The 20281-nt window shown below is 44.7% G+C and overlaps 1 protein-coding gene across 11 annotated transcripts in view; it reads left to right on the forward strand.

Annotated features, from left to right (window-relative positions):
• eps15l1a (epidermal growth factor receptor pathway substrate 15-like 1a) overlaps positions 1-20281 on the forward strand; it is a 332219-nt gene that overhangs the window by 213893 nt on the left and 98045 nt on the right. For all 11 annotated transcript variants that reach the window (XR_010957886.1, XM_067968026.1, XM_067968036.1 and 8 more), the window contains exon 21: positions 5365-5444. Coding sequence is in view for 10 of the 11 variants with exons in the window: in XM_067968026.1 (XP_067824127.1) it covers positions 5365-5444 (80 nt within the window). In the remaining variant the exon portion in view is untranslated. The remainder of the gene's footprint in view (positions 1-5364; positions 5445-20281) is intronic.

Below are 20281 nucleotides of genomic sequence, written 5' to 3' on the forward strand. Positions count from 1 at the left end.
CAGATTTTATTTCTAATTTGATGAGACAAATTTGATTTCTGGATGGACCTCTTGGGGTAAATCTTATAATTTTACATAATTTCTGGTTTGTTCTGAGGGGGAAGAACACAGCTTTAAAATAATGCACATACATCTCCAGTAACTTACTAGGTAAATGTGCTTCATGGTTCTGATCCTACAACCCACGAAGGTCCCAGCTCTGCCCTGGTCTGCGCTGATTTGGCTGCTGATACATAGTGAATATAGGGTTGTTACAGTCCTTCAGATGGGAACTAGACACGTTTTTGAGAGAAGAGGACTTTTCCAGCGATAGAGAGTAAGTTCCTACATTACACTTTGAATGTACTACATTGGCTGTAAAGCGCTTTGGGACATCCCGAAGTCATGAAAAGCGCTATATAAATGTAAGTCTGTCTTCTTTCCAGTTGGCCATGTTTGCGATGAGTCACAGGCCACTGCAGTCTCCTGGAGTCTTGATTGCTTTATGGTGTCGGAGAGGAATTTCTCAGTGCTTTCTGAATTGGCCGCAGGCATTTTTGTCCGTCTTTTTTGTCTCCCCTGGGGTAGCACGGTGGGTCGATGGAGTGTGAGGTTTCACCATTAACTCGATGGACCTGATGTCTTTCCTTGTCCTCCTTTTCCTATGTTTGTATGCAACTTATTTCAACTAGGTACGGTAGTGTAGTTATGGTACTGAACTACCAACCCAGCGGTCTAAGTTTCAAATCCCAGCATGACAAGCCGTGAAATTGGATTCAATAAATCAGGTAATTTTGTTGGCTGGAACCAGCACAAAATGATCGTGAAAGTTATTGTTTTTTTTAAAAAAGCCTTAAATAGTTTACCAGTGTCCTTCAGTTCACACCGTGTGATTGACTCATAATACCCTCTGGACATCTAGGGGGTAAATGCGGCCATACCAGTGTCGCCAACATCCCAAGAATAAATAAAAAACAGAGCCACTGTGGTTCTTGTTTTCTTGGGCTAGGAAGGAGAGAATCAGCCAGGGTCTTTGTCCTGTTCACTATTCTAAAAGGTACATACGTATACCTGGGTGTTGGGTTCAGCTTTGATCCGCATGGAGTCTGGTGCTCACTGTCTAAGCTCACACACAAGGAATGGCTACTTGGATGATGCACTGATTGGTGGCAGGTGCACTGGGTCCTTGCCCTAGTATAGGTTACTTTTTCCAGGAAAGTTGGAAGAACATTGGGGGCAAAAACAAACCCAAATAATGGCACTTAAGATTGGTGAGTAAAGCACGTTTGACCATATTGATTGCTTCCCATACATTCTAATCTTGCTGAGTATGGTACAATCTCACCCCTTCTTATACATGCTGCTCTTGTTCATTATGGTGTGCCTCCACCATCAACATCCTGGGGTGGAGATGCAACCAACAGAGTACCCTTTGTCGTCCAGTACTTCCCCGGAGCGGAGAAACTACGCCATGTTCTCCGCAGCCTTCAACATGTCATCAATGACGACGAACACCTCGCTATGGCCATCCCCACACCTCCACTACTCACCTTTAAGCAGCCACCCAACCTCAAACAGACCATCGTTCGCAGCAAATTACCTAGCTTTCAGGAGAACAGCGTCCACGACACCACACAACCCTGCCACGGTAACCTCTGCAAGACATGCCAGATCATCGACACAGATACCACCATCACACGAGAGGACACCACCCACCAGGTGCACGGTTCATACTCCTGTGACTCGGCCAACGTTGTCTACCTCATACGTTGCAGGAAAGGATGCCCCAGAGCATGGTACATTGGCGAGACCATGCAGACGCTGCGACAACGGATGAACAGACACCGCGCAACAATCACCAAACAGGAGGGTTCCCTCCCAGTCGGGGAACACTTCAGCAGTCAAGGACATTCATCCACCGATCTTCGGGTAAGCGTACTCCAAGGCGGCCTTCGAGACACACGACAACGCAAAATCGTCGAGCAGAAATTGATAGCCAAGTTCCGCACCAATGAGGACGGCCTCAACCGGGAATTTGGGTTCATGTCACACTACACGTTACCCCACCAGCGAACAAATGTTATCTGTTTTTAATATAACGGGTCAGTTGCTGTCTTTTCTATGTTTCTACCTTTCTATCTCTTTTTTTGGTGATTTGTATATTCGGAGACCTTGTAGTTAACACCTGTCTGTCTGCACACTGATTGCCATGGCAACGGGCAGTTGAAAAGACTGTCTGTAATCATCAAGCATTGTTCTGTGATTTATAAATGCGATTTCATTTCGAGGATTTCATTTCCACAACATTCACCTGAGGAAGGAGGAAGCCTCCGAAAGCTTGTGAATTTAAAATAAAATTGCTGGACTATAACTTGGTGTTGTAAAATTGTTTACAAACATCCTGGGGGTCATCACTGATCAGAAACCCACCTGGACAAGCCACATGAAATGCTGCAGCCACTGGAGTAGGTTAGAGGCTGGGTATTCTGCGATGAGTGGCTCACCTCTTGATTCCCCAAAGCCTCTCCATACCTACAAGGCACAAGTCAGGAGTGTAATGGAATACTCTCCACTTTCCTGGGTGGGTGCAGCTGCAACAACACTCGAGAAGCTTGACACCATCCAGGACAAAGCATCCAGCTTGATTGGCAGCCCATCCAGCTTAAACATCCACTCCCTTCACCTTGGCTGCAGTGTGTACTATCTACAAGATGCACTGCAGGAACTTGCCAAGTTGTTTTCGAAAGCACCTCCTAAACCTGTGACCTCCACCTCCTAGAGGGACAAGGGCAGCAGTTGCTTGGGAACACCACCACCTCCAAGTTCCCCACCATCCTGACTTGGATATATATCACTGTTGCTTCATTGTCACTGAGTTAAAATCCTGGAACTCCCTACCTAACAGCACTGTAGGAGTACCTTCACCAGACGGACTGCAGCGGTTCAGCAAGAAGACAGCTAGGGATAGGCAATAAAATGCTGTTTTGGTAGACTTGAGTAAATTAGTCTCGAGATTACCTTTTCAGTTTGGGGATGAGTTGTAAATAGTTGGGTTTAAATAAATGCTATAGAATTTTCATAAACTGACTCATTTGTTTAAAAGAAACTTGCTCCTGTTCTGATCTACCTGAAAGTGTAATCTTGCCGCTGCCAGCCCTCTTAAATGCAAAGGATTTTAACCTGAAGCCGGTAAGATTTGAAATCTACTTCTGGTACAGGTGAAAGAAGGAAAGAACTTGAATTTATATAGCACCTTTCACGACGTTAGGACCTCCCAAAGTTTTTTACAACCAATTAAGTACTTTTTAAATGTAGTCATTGTTGCAATGTAGGAAATGCAGCAGCCAATTTACGCACAGCAAGGTTCCACAAACAGCAATGAAATAAATGACCACATCATCTGTTATAGGTGTTGGTTGAGGTATGGAAGTTGGTCAAGACACCGGGGAGAACTCCCCTGCTCTTTAAATAGTGCCATGGGATCTTTTGCTTCCACCAGAGAGGGCAGACAGGGCCTCGGTTTAACGTCTTACCCGAAAGACGGCACCTCCAACAGTGCACCGCTCCCTCAGTACTGCACTGGAGTGTCAGCATTGATTATGTACTCAGGGAGTTTGAACTCTGAACTTGAACCCACGACCGTCTGACTTAGAGGTGAAAGCTGACAAACTTGAAAATGGTGCTCCTTAATGGTCAGAGATATTGTAACAATTATTTTAAATAGAGAATTTCAAAATTGTCATGTCATCACCTATTGCTTCCAGAATTAAATCACAGTTGTTTTCAAGAGATCTGTTTTTATTTTAATATGTATAATTTGATTTCAGCACTTGTACTGTCCACTCCTGTCATGTTCCATTTCATTATCCCGTTCCTAGCCCCCGAATTGAGTGTTTGCACCTCTCGGCCAGAAAGAATCGCGGGTTTATAATCGCCACAAAACTGCAGGATTACCAAGGAAATAAAAAAGCAGCCAATGTGACTTTTATGGCAGCGTAATTGCAAAGTAGTTCGTTCTGAGGGGTAGCTGCCAGTTTTACTATATAACAGAGTGAAGCTTTGTTATTGTTCTCACACTGCGTTCTTTTGGCTGAGAAACTGAAAGCAGCGATAAGCATGAAGTGACAATAACAGGAAAAGCACTGCTCTGTATCTTAAAAAAGTGAATTCTATTTATTGAGCTACCTCTGTTACATATGGTGTTCATTTATAGAATGTTGAGCAGCTGTGAGATTAATTACACAATAAAGGAATGGGAATAATGCTAACCTAATTATAGGTTTATACCATCCTGGTGCCTTTCTGTTCAGTTTTTAAATAGAGGTTTTTTGAGAATAAATCAATTTAACCCTCTGAGTTTTGGAGTAGAATAGAAAAATTGTAAAACTGTTTTTGCTCAAAAGATTTGCATGATGGTTTATGTGAAAAGTAAGCTCAAGTTTTGTCGGATAACGCTCCTGTGAAGGTATTGGGACGTTTTACTGCGTTAAAGGCGCGATATAAATGCAAGTTGTTGTTGAGTGACAGCACTAAGCACTAATCACTGAGTTGAAGGCTGGACTTGTAAGACGTGGTTTTACTGCCACAAATCACGTGGCCCCCCCCTCCCCAAACCCCGGCCCGTGATTTATTTTATTTCTCTCACACTGTCTGAGTAAAAAGTGAAAAACATTGTTTTTGTTTTAGAACAGTTTTTCATTTTAAAAAGCTGTGAAACGTTTTTCATGCCTGTGTTGGCGGCTGTTACTTGCACGACTCGCCGGCTGTGGGCGTAAGTGGAGCAAGGGTTCACATCCTGGGTCATGTTTTTGAACTGTAATTGCAGAGCCTGAATGAGAAGTTGAGTTTCCAAAACCAAATTGGTGAATTTTCCAGCAGTGTAAAAGCATTTAATTTCTTTTTGAGGGTGGTGGTGTTGGGGGGTAAATTTATATTATTACTAGAAATGCACTTTTGCACTGAGTAGCAATAAGGTAAGCTGTGGGAGGTTCTTGCTATCACTGAAAGCAATGGTGCCCACTCCTTCAAAAAGTAACATTCAACATTGGGACAAACCATTAAACTCTGACAGTTGAGTTTTTAATCCCCAGCACCTTATGTTTATAGTGTTCTTTCTACTCAACAGTAACATTTAACACAATTGCCATTGCACTTTCTGCTAGGCTGTTACTACATTTTTATGGAGCACGGTACAAATGTGACATATTCAGCACTACAGCTCTGTTTACGATGAGTGTAGAACTGTTTTTAAAAAAAAAACAAAGCTGATTTTTTTTTTAAAGCCCTCTAATTGGAGAGAGTTTTACGCTTTGGGGAGTAATTTCAAATCAAGATATTTAGTATCACTGACGGAATTTTTAACCGTTGCGTTCAAAATGTTTACAGATCCGTTTGGGACGTTGGACCCCTTTGGAAGCAGTGCCTTTGGGAGTGGAGGATTTGCAGACTTCACCCAGATGTCCAAGGTAATATATAATTTGGGTCTTACAGCATGATTATTTACTGAATTAACTCCTTTGTACTTGAATCAGTGGATCTCCCGTTGGCGTTGGCTATCGAAAGTCAGGACGAAGGGAATTTTCCCTCAGAGTGCATCAGTGATGCTGTAAATACAGGTTTGGGGATCGGCAACTTCTGATGTGACCGGTAATTGGAACATCCTATCGAGCTGCCACCTAGAAGCATGTTGGAATGACTATGCCTAAATAAGAGTGCGTGATATACATGGCAAATCTAACGTATAGGTCATACACCTCCCCTTCACCAAGAGATTGGCAACCTTTCCCAGGCTGCTCATGAAGTAGTTGCCAGCAAATGTGTGGGAGTAGCCCAGCAGGCTGCAATTTTCGCACCACCTTTGTGACAAAGTACTCGGCATCTACTCAGTGCCAGGGGGAGCCTCTTCTGCTAAGTGAATCATCGTGGGTAGTTCTAAGAGGGCATTAGGCAACCAGCATAAACACTGCAAACGCACAGTCAGCATCTAAAAAGGGAAAGGATAGGCCAACGTCCTGAGTGTGGACCTGTTTTCAAAAATGGAAATCGGAAGGTTAGTGAGCCCCTGAAACACTGAACAAAGAGAAGGGGAGAGTAACAGGTAAAAATAATCAAGAAGTGAGGTGCGCAGCTCCCATTGTAATGGAGCAGGTGGTTTAATAGCCTGTGAATAGGCTTTTTAAAAATTTGTGAAAAGCTGATGAAATACATAGATCATCTCAGTCAGCCAGTGACGGGGCATTAGGAAGATGAAGAGGGAGGAAAACGTGCTGCAAGATTGAGTGGAATTATGTTGAAGGTGGATGGGAGAAATAGGCAGGAAAATGGAGGAAACAGCTAAGGTCTGAAGTTGCTGATGTCAGGCTTAAGACCAGGTGGCTGCTAAATGCCGAAGAGAAATATGAGGTACTGTTCCTGTGGTTTGGATTGTTGGGAAGAATCATAGAATGGTACAGCACAAAAGGAGGCCATTTGGCTCTTGAAAGAGCTATACAATTAGTCCCACTCCCAGCTTTTACCCCATAGCCCTGCACATTTTCTCCCTAATGTAGGAGACCCTCGACAGAAAGTTTGGAATGGGAATAATGGGTGATGTTGAAACAGCGAACTGCATACAGTCAGGATCAGGCTTGAGAAACAGAATGTTGATGTTTAGTAGGACGATCAGCCAATCTGCTATTTGGCCTTCCCAATGTAGAGGAGACTGGACCATGGGCAATGAATACAGTACACTACATTGGAAGCAGTAAATGCAGATCACTGTCTTGTAGTGAGTATTGGGGGCTCTGGGCAATGGCGTGGGAAATGGCGAAGTGTGTTTACTACATTTGGATGGGGAAGGGCAGCAGGAAACGGGGGTGATGGAATATGGGTATCGTGGAGGGAAAGACCTTCAGAAAGCAGAGGAATATGTGGTTGGTGGTGGGATCATGTGAATGTAATGTGGCAGATATGAAGGTTAGTGGGATGAAAGGTGAGGACAAGAAGGAACCCCATTGTTGTGAAAGGAGGGAGGCATAGTGAAAGTGTGGAAAATAATTGGGGGGGGGGGCGCAGAAGAGGCATTGAGAGTAACGGTGTAGAAAATGGGAGTTAGAGAGTGGAGAAGATGATAGAGGGGGAGTGGAAGAGGGGGAGTGAGGAGTGGAAGAGGAGGAGTGGAGGAGGGGGAGTGAGGAGTGGAGGAGGGGGAGTGAGGAGTGGAGGAGGGGGAGTGAGGAGTGGAGGAGGGGGAGTGAGGAGTGGAGGAGGGGGAGTGAGGAGTGGAGGAGGGGGAGTGAGGAGTGGAGGAGGGGGAGTGAGGAGTGGAGGAGGGGGAGTGAGGAGTGGAGGAGGGGGAGTGAGGAGTGGAGGAGGGGGAGTGAGGAGTGGAGGAGGGGGAGTGAGGAGTGGAGGAGGGGGAGTGAGGAGTGGAGGAGGGGGAGTGGAGGAGTGGAGGAGGGGGAGTGGAGGAGTGGAGGAGGGGGAGTGGAGGAGGGGGAGTGGAGGAGGGGGAGTGGAGGAGGGGGAGTGGAGGAGGGGGAGTGGAGGAGGGGGAGTGGGGAGTGGAGGAGGGGGAGTGGAGGAGGGGGAGTGGGGAGTGGAGGAGGGGGAGTGGGGAGTGGAGGAGAGGGGGAGTGGGGAGTGGAGGAGAGGGGGAGTGGGGAGTGGAGGAGAGGGGGAGTGGGGAGTGGAGGAGGGGGAGTGGAGGAGGGGGAGTGGGGAGTGGAGGGGGAGTGGGGAGTGGAGGGGGAGTGGGGAGTGGAGGGGGAGTGGGGAGTGGAGGGGGAGTGGGGAGTGGAGGGGGAGTGGGGAGTGGAGGGGGAGTGGGGAGTGGAGGGGGAGTGGGGAGTGGAGGGGGAGTGGGGAGTGGAGGGGGAGTGGGGAGTGGAGGGGGAGTGGGGAGTGGAGGGGGAGTGGGGAGTGGGAGGGTGGGGAGTGGGAGTGGAGGAGGGGGAGTGGGAGTGGAGGAGGGGGAGTGGGAGTGAAGGGGGCAATGAGGGAGTGGAGAATGGGGAGGATGTAATCAAGGAGCCCATTGATCAGATATGGAAAAAGACAATTCAGCAGCTCTTGTGAGGAAAGTGGAGTCCTCAGAGCAGATACAGTGGAGACAATGAAACTGAAAGAAAAGAATGGAATCTTTGCAGGATGAGGGGAGGGGTGGGTGTTGGAAGAAACATAATCCAGGTAGTTATGGGAGTGAGAATGTTCTGATCTTTACAAAGCTTACATCTGGCAACAGATTTTGAGATTCATTTGTGAGGGACATTGCAGTTTTTGTGAACCCAAATACTGGACTAAAGATAATACCCAAGATGAGAGGCTGGAGAAACTGGGGCTCTTTTCATTAGAACAGAGAAGGTTAAAAGGAGACCTGATGGAAGTTTTCAAAGTAATGCAGGTGTTTTGGTAAGGTAAACAAGGAAAAACTATTCCACTATTTGTGTTTGTAATTAGTGGGCATAAATTTAATATCATAAACAAAGGAATGAAGGGCGAGGTTAGGAGATTTTTTTTAACACAGAGGGGAAAAAAGGGCATAGATTGTGGTAGAAACAGTGGTAGAAGTAGAATCCACAATAGCCTTTAAAAGGGAAATGGATAAATATTTGAAAAATGAAAGGCTGAGGGGAATGGGACTAAGTGAATAGTTCTTTCAGACGGTCACCACAGGCACAGTGGGCCGAATGGCCACCTCCTGTGCTGTAAAAATAAACCTGCTTAAATATTAAAATTCAAGGCTCATTTTAGATTATTAAAGGGCATTTTATGTCCTATTTGTAAATCCTCTGTTACATTGAGCCATTGTGTATATTGTGCAATAAAAACATTGCATGACACCATTCCCCTTTATAGCTTGACACCGTCACTGTTTCAGTATAATTTCTGTGCCACTTTATTTTTTTATACATATATATTAAAAAAAAAAGCTGTATGGCCTATTCATTAAAAGTGAAGGAGTAGTGCTGTGTGAAACCATCTGTTTTCCAGTGCTCTTGTGCAGGTTGCAATTAGAAATTTATAGAAGATATTTTTCTGGATTTATAATTAGAATACACACACACTTTGAACATTTGTGAAGAAAACTTTATTTTAAAGCCGAGGTGCCTGTAAATGGTTTTGTCTCATTGGAGCAGGGCTTACACAGTCTGTCTGCGAGGAAAGTGCCACATTACCAGCTCGGTTTAGCTCTGTGAATATTTGTATTTGCATTGTGAAGATCACTAACCTTTTGAGCCAAGGTTTTCGCTCGTCACCTCCGGTAATTGTCAATTACGTCACACTTACAGCACTTCAGGGGGAAACTGCCTCAATTCCCAGCAACTCAGTGCTGTGAGGGAGGAGGTGGTAAATGTCACAAGGTGACCTGTCTCGAGGTAGTGAACTGATGCTGGTCAATGGAAACTTATGTTGCAACAAGCTAACTGTAGTTTCCCTCACTTGAAGGGAGGTACTCGTGCTGGTTGTTCAGGTGCTGCCTGCCTCTGCTACATTGCCAAAGTGCCTGTTCTCCACATAGTTGAGATACTGGATGGGCTAAAAATTGATTAAGAAGAGGTACTTGAAAGCCTGGCTGTACTTAAAGTTGATAAGTCACCTGGTCCGGATGGGATGCATCCTAGGTTGCTGAGGGAAGTGAGGGTGGAAATTACGGAGATACTGGCCATAATCTTCCAAACGTCCGTAGATATGGGGGTGGTGTTAGAGGACTGGAGAATTGCAAATGTTACACCCTTGTTCAATGAGGTAACAGAGAGGGTAGATGAGGGCAATGCTGTTGATGTGGTGTATATGTCCTTTCAAAAGGTGTTTGGAGAAAGTGCCGCACGGTAGGCTTATCAAGATTGCAGCCCATGGAATAAAGGGGGCAGTAGCAACATGGATACAGAATTGGCTAAGGGATAGGAAACGAAGAGTAATGGTGAATAGCTGTTTCTTGGACTCGGGGGAGGTATACAGTGGTGTTCCCCAGGGTCGGTGCTGGGGCCACTGCTTTTCTTGACATAAATGACCTGGACTTGGGTGTACAGGGAACAATTTCAAAATTTACAAATGACACAAAACTTGGAAGGGTAGTAAACAGTGAGGAGGATAGTGATAGACTTCAAGAGGATATAGACAGGTTGGTGGCATGGGCGGGCACGTGGCAGATGAAATTTAATGCACAAAAATGCAAAGTGATACATTTTGGCAGGAAGAACAAGGAGAGGCAATGTAAACTAGAGGGCACAACTCCAAAAGTGGTACAGGAACAGAGAGACCTGGAGGTATATGTGCACAAATCGCTGAAGGTGGCAGGGCAGGTTGAGAAAGCACAGAGTGCAAAAGTATGGAAGTCATGATGAACCGTTATAAAACACTGGTTCGGCCACAACTGGAGTATTGTGTCTAGTTCTGGGCACCGCACATTAGGAAAGATGTGAAGGCCTTAGAGTACAGAAGAGATTTTCTAGAATGATTTCAGGGATGAGGAACTTTAGTTACGCGGATAGACTGGAGACATTGGGGTTGTTCTCAATGGAAGAGAGACGGTTGGGAGGAGATTTGATAGAGGTATTCAAAATCATGAAGGGTCTAGATGGAGCAGCTAAACAGAAACTGTTCCCATTGGCGGAAGTGCCGAGGACCAGAGGACACAGATTTAAGGTGATTGGCAAAAGAACCAAAGGTGACATGAGGAAAAACCTTTTTACACAGCGAGTGATTAGGATCTGGAATGCACTGCCTGAAGGGGTGGTGGAGGCAGATTCAATCATGGCCTTCAAAAGGGAACTGGATAAGTACTTGAAAGGAAAAAATTTGCAGGGCTATGGGGATAGGGCAGGGGAGTGGGACTAGCTGGATTGCTCTTACATAGAGCCGGCGCGGACTCGATGGGCCGAATGGCCTCCTTCTGTGCTGTAACGTTTCTATGATTCTATAATATGATTTTAAAATTTAAAAAAGCTCATCCTTGTGTTCAAATTTCTCCATGGCATCGCCACCCCCCATCATTGAAACTTCCTCCAGCCCTACAACCCAGGCCTATTGTGCAAACCCCACTTCCTTTGCCCCACCATTGATGGCCGTGCCTTCAGCCATCTAGGCCCCTAAGCTCTGGAATTCCCTCCTTAAACCTCTCCACCTCTCTAACTCTCTCTCCTCCTTTAAGACCCTCCTTAAAACCTACCACATTAACCAAGCTTTTGGTTACCTGTCCCAAAGTCTCCTCCTGGCTCAGTGTTAATTTTTGTCTGATAATGCTCCTGTGAAGCGCCTTGGGATGTCTTACCATGCTAAAGGCGCTATGTAAATGCAAGTTGTTGTAGGAGCTTGAATTTTGTTACGCTGTTGACCGAAGGGCACAGCGCTTGGTTGGATCTGGAATGCAGATTCACTGGAGGTGCCATCATTCGGATAAGACATTAAACCGACGCTCCGTCAGCCCCCTCAGGTGGATGTAAATGATCCCATGGCAGTATTTCGAAGAAGAGCAGGGGAGTTCTCCTGGCCAATATTTATCCCTCAACCGACATCACTAATAAACAGATTATCTGGTCATTATCATATTGCTGTTTGTGGGACCTTGCTGTGCACAAATTGGCTGCCGCATTTCCTACATTACAACAGTGACTACACTTCAAAAGTACTTCATTGGATGTAAAGCGCTTTGGGGCATCCTGAGTGCTATAAGTTTGTTATTTTTGAAAAGATGAAACCTAGTACAACTATCATGCTATCCCCTATTGCAATGACCCTTCCATAAACACCCCTGCTTCTTGCAGTTGTATCCACTACGTGTATATATTTAAATATGTCACTGACCTACTTACATTTCAGAGGTTCTGGTCCCTGTGGTGGCCTGTCCACATTAACCTGGACCAATCCTGCCTGAAGTAAGCCGATGGACGCTCCCCTCTGATAGAATCATAGAAAGGTTACAGCACGGAAGGAGGCCATTTGACCCATCGTGTCCGCCCCGGCTCTATGTAAGAGCAATCCAGCTAGTCCCACTCCCCTGCCCTTTCCCGTAGCCCTGCAAATTTTTTCCTTTCAAGTACTTATCCAGTTCCCTTTTGAAGGCCATGATTGAATCTGCCTCCTCCACCCCCTCAGGCAGTGCATTCCAGTTCCTATCCACTCACTGTGTAAAAAGGTTTTTCCTCATGTCATCTTTGGTTCTTTTGCCAACCACCTTAAATCTATGTCCTCTGGTCCTTAACCCTTACCCCAATGGGAACAGTTTCTCTCTATTCTGCCTAGACCCTTCATAATTTTGAATACCTCTATCAAATCTTCTCGCAACCGTCTCTGTTCCAAGGAGAACAACCCCAGCTTCTCCAGTCTATCTGCATAACTAAAGTCCCTCATCCCTGGAATCATTTTGGTAAATCTCTTCTGCGCCCCCTCTAAGGCCTTCACATCTTTCCTAAAGTGTGGTGCCCAGAACGGGACACAATACTCCAGTTGTGGCCAAACCAGTGTTTTATAAAGGTTCATCATGACTTCCATACTTTTGTACTTTATGCCTCTATTTATAAAGCCCAGGATCCCGTATGTTTCTTTAACCGCTTACTCAACCTGCCCTGCTACCTTTAACGATTTGTGCACATATACTCCCAGATCGCTCTGTTCCTGTACCCCTTTTAGAGTTGTGCCCTTTAGTTTATAGTGCCTGTCTTCGTTCTTCCTGCCGAAATGTATCACTTTGCATTTTTGTGCGTTAAATTTCATCTGTCACGTGTCTGCTCATGCCACCAGCCTGTCCATATCCTCTTGAAGTCTATCGCTATCCTCCTCACTGTTCACTACACTACCAAGTTTTGTGTCATCTGCAAATTTTGAAATTGTGCCCTGTACACCCAAGTCCAAGTCATTAATATATATCAAGAAAAGCAGTGGTCCCAGCACCGACCCCGGGGAACACCATCGTACACCTCCCTTCAGTCCGTAAAACAACCGTTCACCACTACTCTCTGTTTCCTGTCACTTAGCCAATTCCGTATCCATGTTGCTACTGCCCCCTTTATTCCATGGGCCGCAATCTTGATGATAAGCCTACCGTGCGGCATTTTATCAAACGCCTTTTGAAAGTCCACATACACCACATTAACTGCATTGCCCTTATCTAACCTCTCTGTTACCTCATCAAAAAACTCTATCAAGTTAGTTAAACATGATTTGCCTTTAACAAATCTGTGTTGGCTTTCCCTAATCAATCCACATTCGTCCAAGTGACTGTTAATTCTGTCCTGGATTATCGTTTCTAAAAGTTTCCCCACCACCGAGGTTAAACTGACTGGCCTATAGTTGCTGGGTTGATCCTTACACCCTTTTTTGAAAAAGGGTGTAACGTTTGCAATTCTCCAGTCCTCTGCACCACCACCCGTATCTAGGGATATTTGGAACGTTATGGCCAGTACCTCTGCAATTTCGACCTGTACTTCTCTCTGCAACCAAGGAAAAGGTGGAGGGGTAGCTCTGTTAATTAAGGATGACATGACTATAATAGAGAGAAATGACCTTATTTCTAAAGACCAAGATGTAGAATCAGTTTGGGTAGAGATAAGAAATAATAAAGGCAAGAAGTCACTTGTGGGAGTAGTTTATGGGCCCCCTAACAGTATTCCACACGGTTGGACAGGGTATACAGGAAGAAATAATGGGGGCTTGTGAGAACGGAACAGCGATAATCATGGGTGATTTTAATCTACATACAGATTGGAAGAATCTGATTGGCAAAGGTAGCCTGGAAGATGAGTTCATAGAGTGCTTTCGGGACAGTTTCTTAGAGCAGCAGATTCTAGAGCCAACCAGAGAGCAGGCTATTCTATATCTGGTAATGGTGTAAAGAGACAGGATTAATTAATGACCTCATTGTAAAGGAGCCTCTAGGTAGCAGTGATCACAATATAATTGAATTTTGCATTCAGTTTGAGGGAGAGAAGAGTAAGTCTAAGATTAGTGTTTTAAACTTAAATAAGGGCAATTATGAGGGCATGCAGACAGAGCTGGCTAAAGTGAACTGGGAACTTAGGTTAAGGGATATGTCAGTAGAGATGCAGTGGCAGACATTTAATGAGATATTTCATATCACTCAGCAAGGATGCATTCCAGTGAGAAAGAAGGAAGGACGTACCATCCGTGGCTAACTAAGGAAGTTAAAAAGACATAGCATACAATTCCGTGAAGAATAGTGGCAGGTCAGAAGATTGGACAGAATATTAAAAATAGCAAAGAAAGACTGAGAGAATAATAAGGAGGGAGAAATTAGAGTATGAGAGAAAGCTAGCTAGAAATATCAAAACAGATAGTAAGAGTTTCTTCGGGTATTGAAAAAGGAAAAGAGAAAGTAAAGTGAGCATTGGTCCTCTAGAGAGAGAGTCTGGGGAATTAATAATGGAGAATAAGGAAATGGCGGATGAATTGAACAGATATTTTGCGTCTGTCTTCACTGTAAAGGACACATGCCAGAAATAATTGTGAATCAAGAGGTGAAACGGAGGGAGGAACTTAAAACATTTACAATCACCAGGCAAAGGGTTTTGAAAAAATTATTAGAACTAAAAGCTGACAAGTCCCCAGGTCCTGATGGACTTTATCCTAGGGAATTAAAAGAAGTGGCTGCAGAGGTAGTAGATGCATTGATATTAATTTCCCAAAACTCCCTAGATTCTGGAAGGGTCCCATCAGATTGGAAAATAGTGAATGTAACTCCTCTATTTAAGAAAGGAGGGAGACACTGCTGCAGGAGTTCCTCAGGGCAGTGTCCTAGGCCCAACCACCTTCAGCTGTTTCATCAATGACCTTCCCTCCATCATAAGGTCAGAAACGGGGATGTTCGCTGATGGTTGCACAGTGTTCAGCTCCATTCGCAACCCCTCAAATAATGAAGCAGTCAGTGCCCATATGCAGCAAGACCTGAACAACGGCCAGTCTTGGGCTGATAAGTGGCAAGTAACATTTGCGCCTGGCAAGTGCCAGGCAATTACCATCTCCAACAAGACAGCGTCTAACCACCTCACCATGACATTCAACGGCATTACCATCGCCAAATCCCCCACCATCAACATCCTGGGGGTCACCATTGACCAGAAACTTAACTGGACCAGCCATATAAATACTATGGCGACTAGAGCAGGTCAGAGGCTGGGTATTCTGCGGCGAGTGACTCACCTCCTGACTCTCCAAAGCCTTTCCACCATCTACAAGTCAGGAGTGTGATGGAATACTCTCCACTTGCCTGGATGAGTGCAGCTCCAACAACACTCAAGAAACTCGACACCATCCAGGACAAAGCAGCCCGCTTGATTGGCACCCCATCCACCACCCTAAACATTCACTCCCTTCACCACCGGCGCACCGTGGCTGCAGTGTGTACCATCCACAGGATGCGCTGCAGCAACTCGCCAAGACTTCTTCGACAGCACCTCCCAAACCCGCGACCTCTACCACCCAGAAAGACGAGCAGCAGGCACATGGGAACAACACCACCTGCACGTTCCCCTCCAAGTCACACACCATCCCAACTTGGAACTATATTGCCGTTCCTTCATTGTCACTGGGTCAAAATCCTGGAACTCCCTTCCTAACAGGACTGTGGGAGAACCTTCACCGCACAGACTGCAGGGGTTCAAGAAGGCAGCTCACCACCACCTTCTCAAGGGCAATTAGGGATGGGCAATAAATGCTGGCCTCGCCATCGACGCCCACATCCCATGAACGAATAAAAAAAAATGTTAGCTTAACATCTGTCATAGGGAAAATGCTAGAATCTATTATTAAGGAGGTTATAGCAGGGCACTTAAATCTCAGTGCAATCAGGCAGAGTCAACATGGCTTTGTGAAAGGGAAATCGTGCTTGATTAATTTATTAGAGTTCTTTGAGGAGGTAACAAGCAACGTGGATAAAGGGGGTCCTGTGGATGTGGTGTACTTGGATTTCCAGAAGGCTTTGACAAGGTGCTACATCAAAGGCTACTACACAAAATAAGAGCTCATGGTGTAGGGGGTAACATATTAGCATGGATAAAGGATTGGTTAGCTATCAGGAAACAGTAGGCATAAATGGGTCATTTTCAGGTTGGCAAGATGTAACGAGTGGAGTGCCACAGGGATCAGTGCTTGGTCCTCAACTATTTACAATCTTTATCAGTGACTTGGATGAAGGGACCCAATGTATGGTGGCTAAATTTGCTGATGAAACAAAGGTAGGTAGGAAAGTAAGTTGTGAAGAGGACATAAGGGCTCTGCAAAGCTATACAGATAGGTTAAGTGAGTGAACAAAAATTTGCAGATGGAGTATAATGTGGGAAAATGTGAACTTGTCCGCTTTGGCAGGAGGAATAGAAAAGCAGTATATTATTTAAATGGAGAGAGATTGCAGAACTCTGAGGTACAGAGGGATCTGGTTGTCCTCGTACATGAATCCCAAAAAGTTAGTATGCAGGTACAGCAAGTGATTAGGAAGGCAAATGGAATGTTGTCATTTATTACAAAGGGAATGGGATATAAAAGTAGAGATGTTTTGCTACAGTTGTACAGGGCATTGGTGAGACCACATCTAAAATACTGTGTGCAGTTTTGGTCTCCTTATTTAAGAAAGGGCATAATTGCTTTGGAAGCGGTTCAGGGAAGGTTCACTCAGCTGATTCCTGGGATGAGGGGGTTATCTTATGAGGAAAGGTTGGACAAGTTGGGCCTGTACACACTGGAGTTTAGAAGAATGAGAGGTGATCTTATTGAAACATATAAGATCCTGAGGCGACTTGAAGGGGTAGATGCCGAGAGGATGTTTCCCCTTGTGGGAGAGACTAGAACTTGGGGCCACAGTTTAAAAATAAAGGGTCTCCCATTTAAGACTGAGATGAGGAGGAGTTTTTTCTCTCAGGGTCGTGAGTCTGTGGAACTCCCTTCCCCAGAGAGCAGTGGAGGCAGGGTCATTGAATATTTTTAAGGCTGAGTTAGATAGATTCCTGATTAACAAGGGAGTCAAAGGTTATAGTAGGTAGACGGGAAAGTAGGGTTGAGGTCACAATCAGATCAGCCATGATCTTATTAAATGGCAGAGCAGGCTCGAGGGGCCGATTGGCCTACTCTTAATTCGTATGATCGTATGCATGAAACCAAATTAGCAATAATACTGCGGGGGATGAATTCCTGGAGTGTGTACGACATGATTTATTTTTAGACCAGTTCATTGAGGAGCCAACCAGGGAAAAGGCTATCCTAGATTGGGTATTGTGCAATGAGAAGGGGTTAATTAATAATCTTTTGCGGGGCCCTTTAGGGAAGAGTGACCATAACATGATAGAATTCTTCATTAAGCTAGAAAGTGAAGTAGTCCAATCCAAAACTCGGGTCCTAAATCTAAACAAAGGAAACTACGGAGGATGAGGAGTGAGTTGGCCATGATAGATTGGGAAGCTTCATTAAAAGGCATGATGGTGGATACGCAATGGCTAACATTTAAGGAACGAATGCATGAATTGGAACTATTATACATTCCTTTCTGGCGCAAAAACACAAAAGGAAAAGCGGCCCAACCATGGCTAACAAAAGAAATTAAGGATAGTATTAGATCCAAAGAGGAGTCATATAAAGTTGCCAGAAAAAGTAGCTAGCCTGAGGATTGGGAGTAGTTTAGAATTCAGCAAAAAAGGACCGAGATCGATTTAAGAGGGGAAAAATAGAGTATGAGAGTAAACTTGCAAGGAACATGAAAGTGGACTGTAAAAGTTTCTACAAGTATGTAAAAAGAAAAAATTAGTGAAGACAAATGTAGGTCCCTTGCAGTCAGAAACGGGAGAATTTATAATGGGGAACAAGGAAATGGCAGAGCAATTAAACAAATACTTTGTTCTGTCTTCATGGAAGAGGACACAAATAACTTCCCAGAAATGCTAGGGAACCAAGGGACTAGTGAGAAGGAGGAATTAAATGAAATTAGTATTAGTATAAAAAAATAGTGCTGGAGAAATTAATGGGACTGAAAGCCGATTAATCCGCAGGGCCTGATAATCTGCATCCCAGAGTACTAAAAGAGGTAGCCATGGAAATAGTGGATGCATTAGTTGTTATCTTCCAAAATTCTATAGAATTTTGGAACAGTTCCTACAGATTGGAGGGTGGCAAATGTAACGCCACTATTTAAAAAAGGAGGTAGAGAGAAAACAGGGAACTACAGACTGGTTAGCTTAACATCAGTAGTAGGGAAAATGCTAGAGTCTATTATAAAGGATGTGATAACAGGACACTTAGAAAACATCAACGGGATTAAACAAAGTCAACATGGATTTATGAAAGCAAAATCATGTTTGACAAACCTACTGGAGTTTTTTGAGGATGTAACTGGTAGAATAGATAAGGGAGAACCAGTGGATGTGGTTTATTTGGATTTTCAGAAGGCCTTTGATAAAGTCCCACATAAGAGGTTTGTGTGCAAAATTAAAGCACGTGGGATTGGGGGTAATATACTGGCATGGATTGAAAATTGGTTAACAGACAGGAAACAGAGAGTAGGAATAAATGGGTCTTTTGTGGGGTGGCAGGCAGTGACTGGTGGGGTACCGCAGGGATCAGTGCTTGGGCCCCAGCTATTCACAATATATATCAATGATTTGGATGAGGGAACCAAATGTAATATTTCCAAGTTTGCTGACAACACAAAACTAGGTGGGATTGCGAGTTGTGATGAGGATGCAAAGAGGCTTCAAGGCGATTTAGACAAGTTGAGTGAGTGGGCAAATACATGGCAGATGCAGTATAATGTGGGTAAATGTGAAGGTATCCACTTCAGAAGGAAAAACTGAAAGTCAGAGTATTATTTAAATAGTGATAGATTGGAGAATGTTGATGTACAAAGGGACCTGGGTGTCCTTGTACACCAGTCACTGAAAGCAAACCTGGAGGTGCAGCAAGCAGTTCGGAAGGCAAATGGTATGTTGACCTTCATTGCCAGAGGATTTGAGTATAGGAGCAAGGATGTCTTACTGCAGTTTTCAGGGCCTTGGTGAGACCACACCTGCAGTTTTGGTCTCCTTACCTAAGAGAGGATATACTTGCCATAGAGGGAGTACAACGAAGGTTCACCAGACTGATTCCTGGGATGGCAGGACTGTCGTATGAGGAGACTGTCGTATCAGCCTGCATTCACTCGAGTTTAGAAGAATGAGAGAGGATCTCATTGAAACATATATAATTCTGATAGGGCTAGACAGATTGGATGCAGGGAGGATGTTTCCCCTGGCTGGGGTGTCGAGAACGAGGGGTCACAGTCTCAGGATATGGGGTAGGACATTTAGGACTGAGATGAGGAGAAATTTCTTCACTCAGAGGGTGGTGAACCTGTGGAATTCTCTACCTCAGTAGGCTGTGGAGGCTAAGTCACTGAATATATTTAAGGAGGATCTAGATGGATTTCTGGACACAAAAGGCATCAAGGGGTATGAGAAGAGAGCAGGAATAGGATATCGAGACAGAGGATCAGCCATGATCACATTGAATGGCGGAGCAGGCTCGAAGGGCCGAATGGCCTCATCCTGCTCCTATTTTCTATGTTTCTATCCCATCCGGCCTGGGTGACTTATCTACTTGAAGTACAGCTAGCCTTTCAAGTACCTCTTCTTTATCAATTTTTAGCCCATCCCGTATCTCAACTATATCTTCCCTTACTGAGACTCTGGCAGCATCTTCTTCCTTGGTAACGACAGATGCAAAGTACTCACTTAGTAGCTTGACCATCCCCTCTGCCTCCATGAGTGGATCTCCTTTTATGGTGCCTAATCGGGCCCCCCCTCCTCTTACTACTCATTTACTGTTTACATGCCTGTATAAGACTTTTGGATTCCTTTTTATGTTGGCCGCCATTCTATTCTCATGCTTTCTCTTTGCCCCTCTTATTTCCTTTTTCACTTCCCCTCTGAACTTTCTATATTCTGCCTGATTCTCACTTGTGTTATCAGGCTGATATCTGTCATGCACCCTTTTTTTCCGTTTCATCTTGCTCACCATCTCCTTTGTCATCCAGGGAGCTCTGGCTTTAGTTGCCCTACCTTTCTGCCTGGTAGGAATGTGCCCAGACTATACCCGAACCATCTCCTCTTTAAAGGCTGCCTACTGTTAAATTACAGTTTTGCCTGCCAATCTTTGATTCCAATTTACCCGGGCCAGATCTGTTCTCATCCCATTAAAATTGGCCCTCCTCCAATTGAGTATTTTTACTTTAGAGTGGTCCGTGTCCTTTTCCATAGCTATTCTAAACCTTATGATACTCTGATCGCTGTTCCGTAAATGCTCCCCCACTGACACTTGCTCCACTTGGCCCGTCTCATTCCTTAGAACC

The sequence above is a fragment of the Heptranchias perlo genome, chromosome 29 (assembly GCF_035084215.1).
Source record: "Heptranchias perlo isolate sHepPer1 chromosome 29, sHepPer1.hap1, whole genome shotgun sequence".
Taxonomy (NCBI): Eukaryota; Metazoa; Chordata; class Chondrichthyes; order Hexanchiformes; family Hexanchidae; genus Heptranchias; species Heptranchias perlo.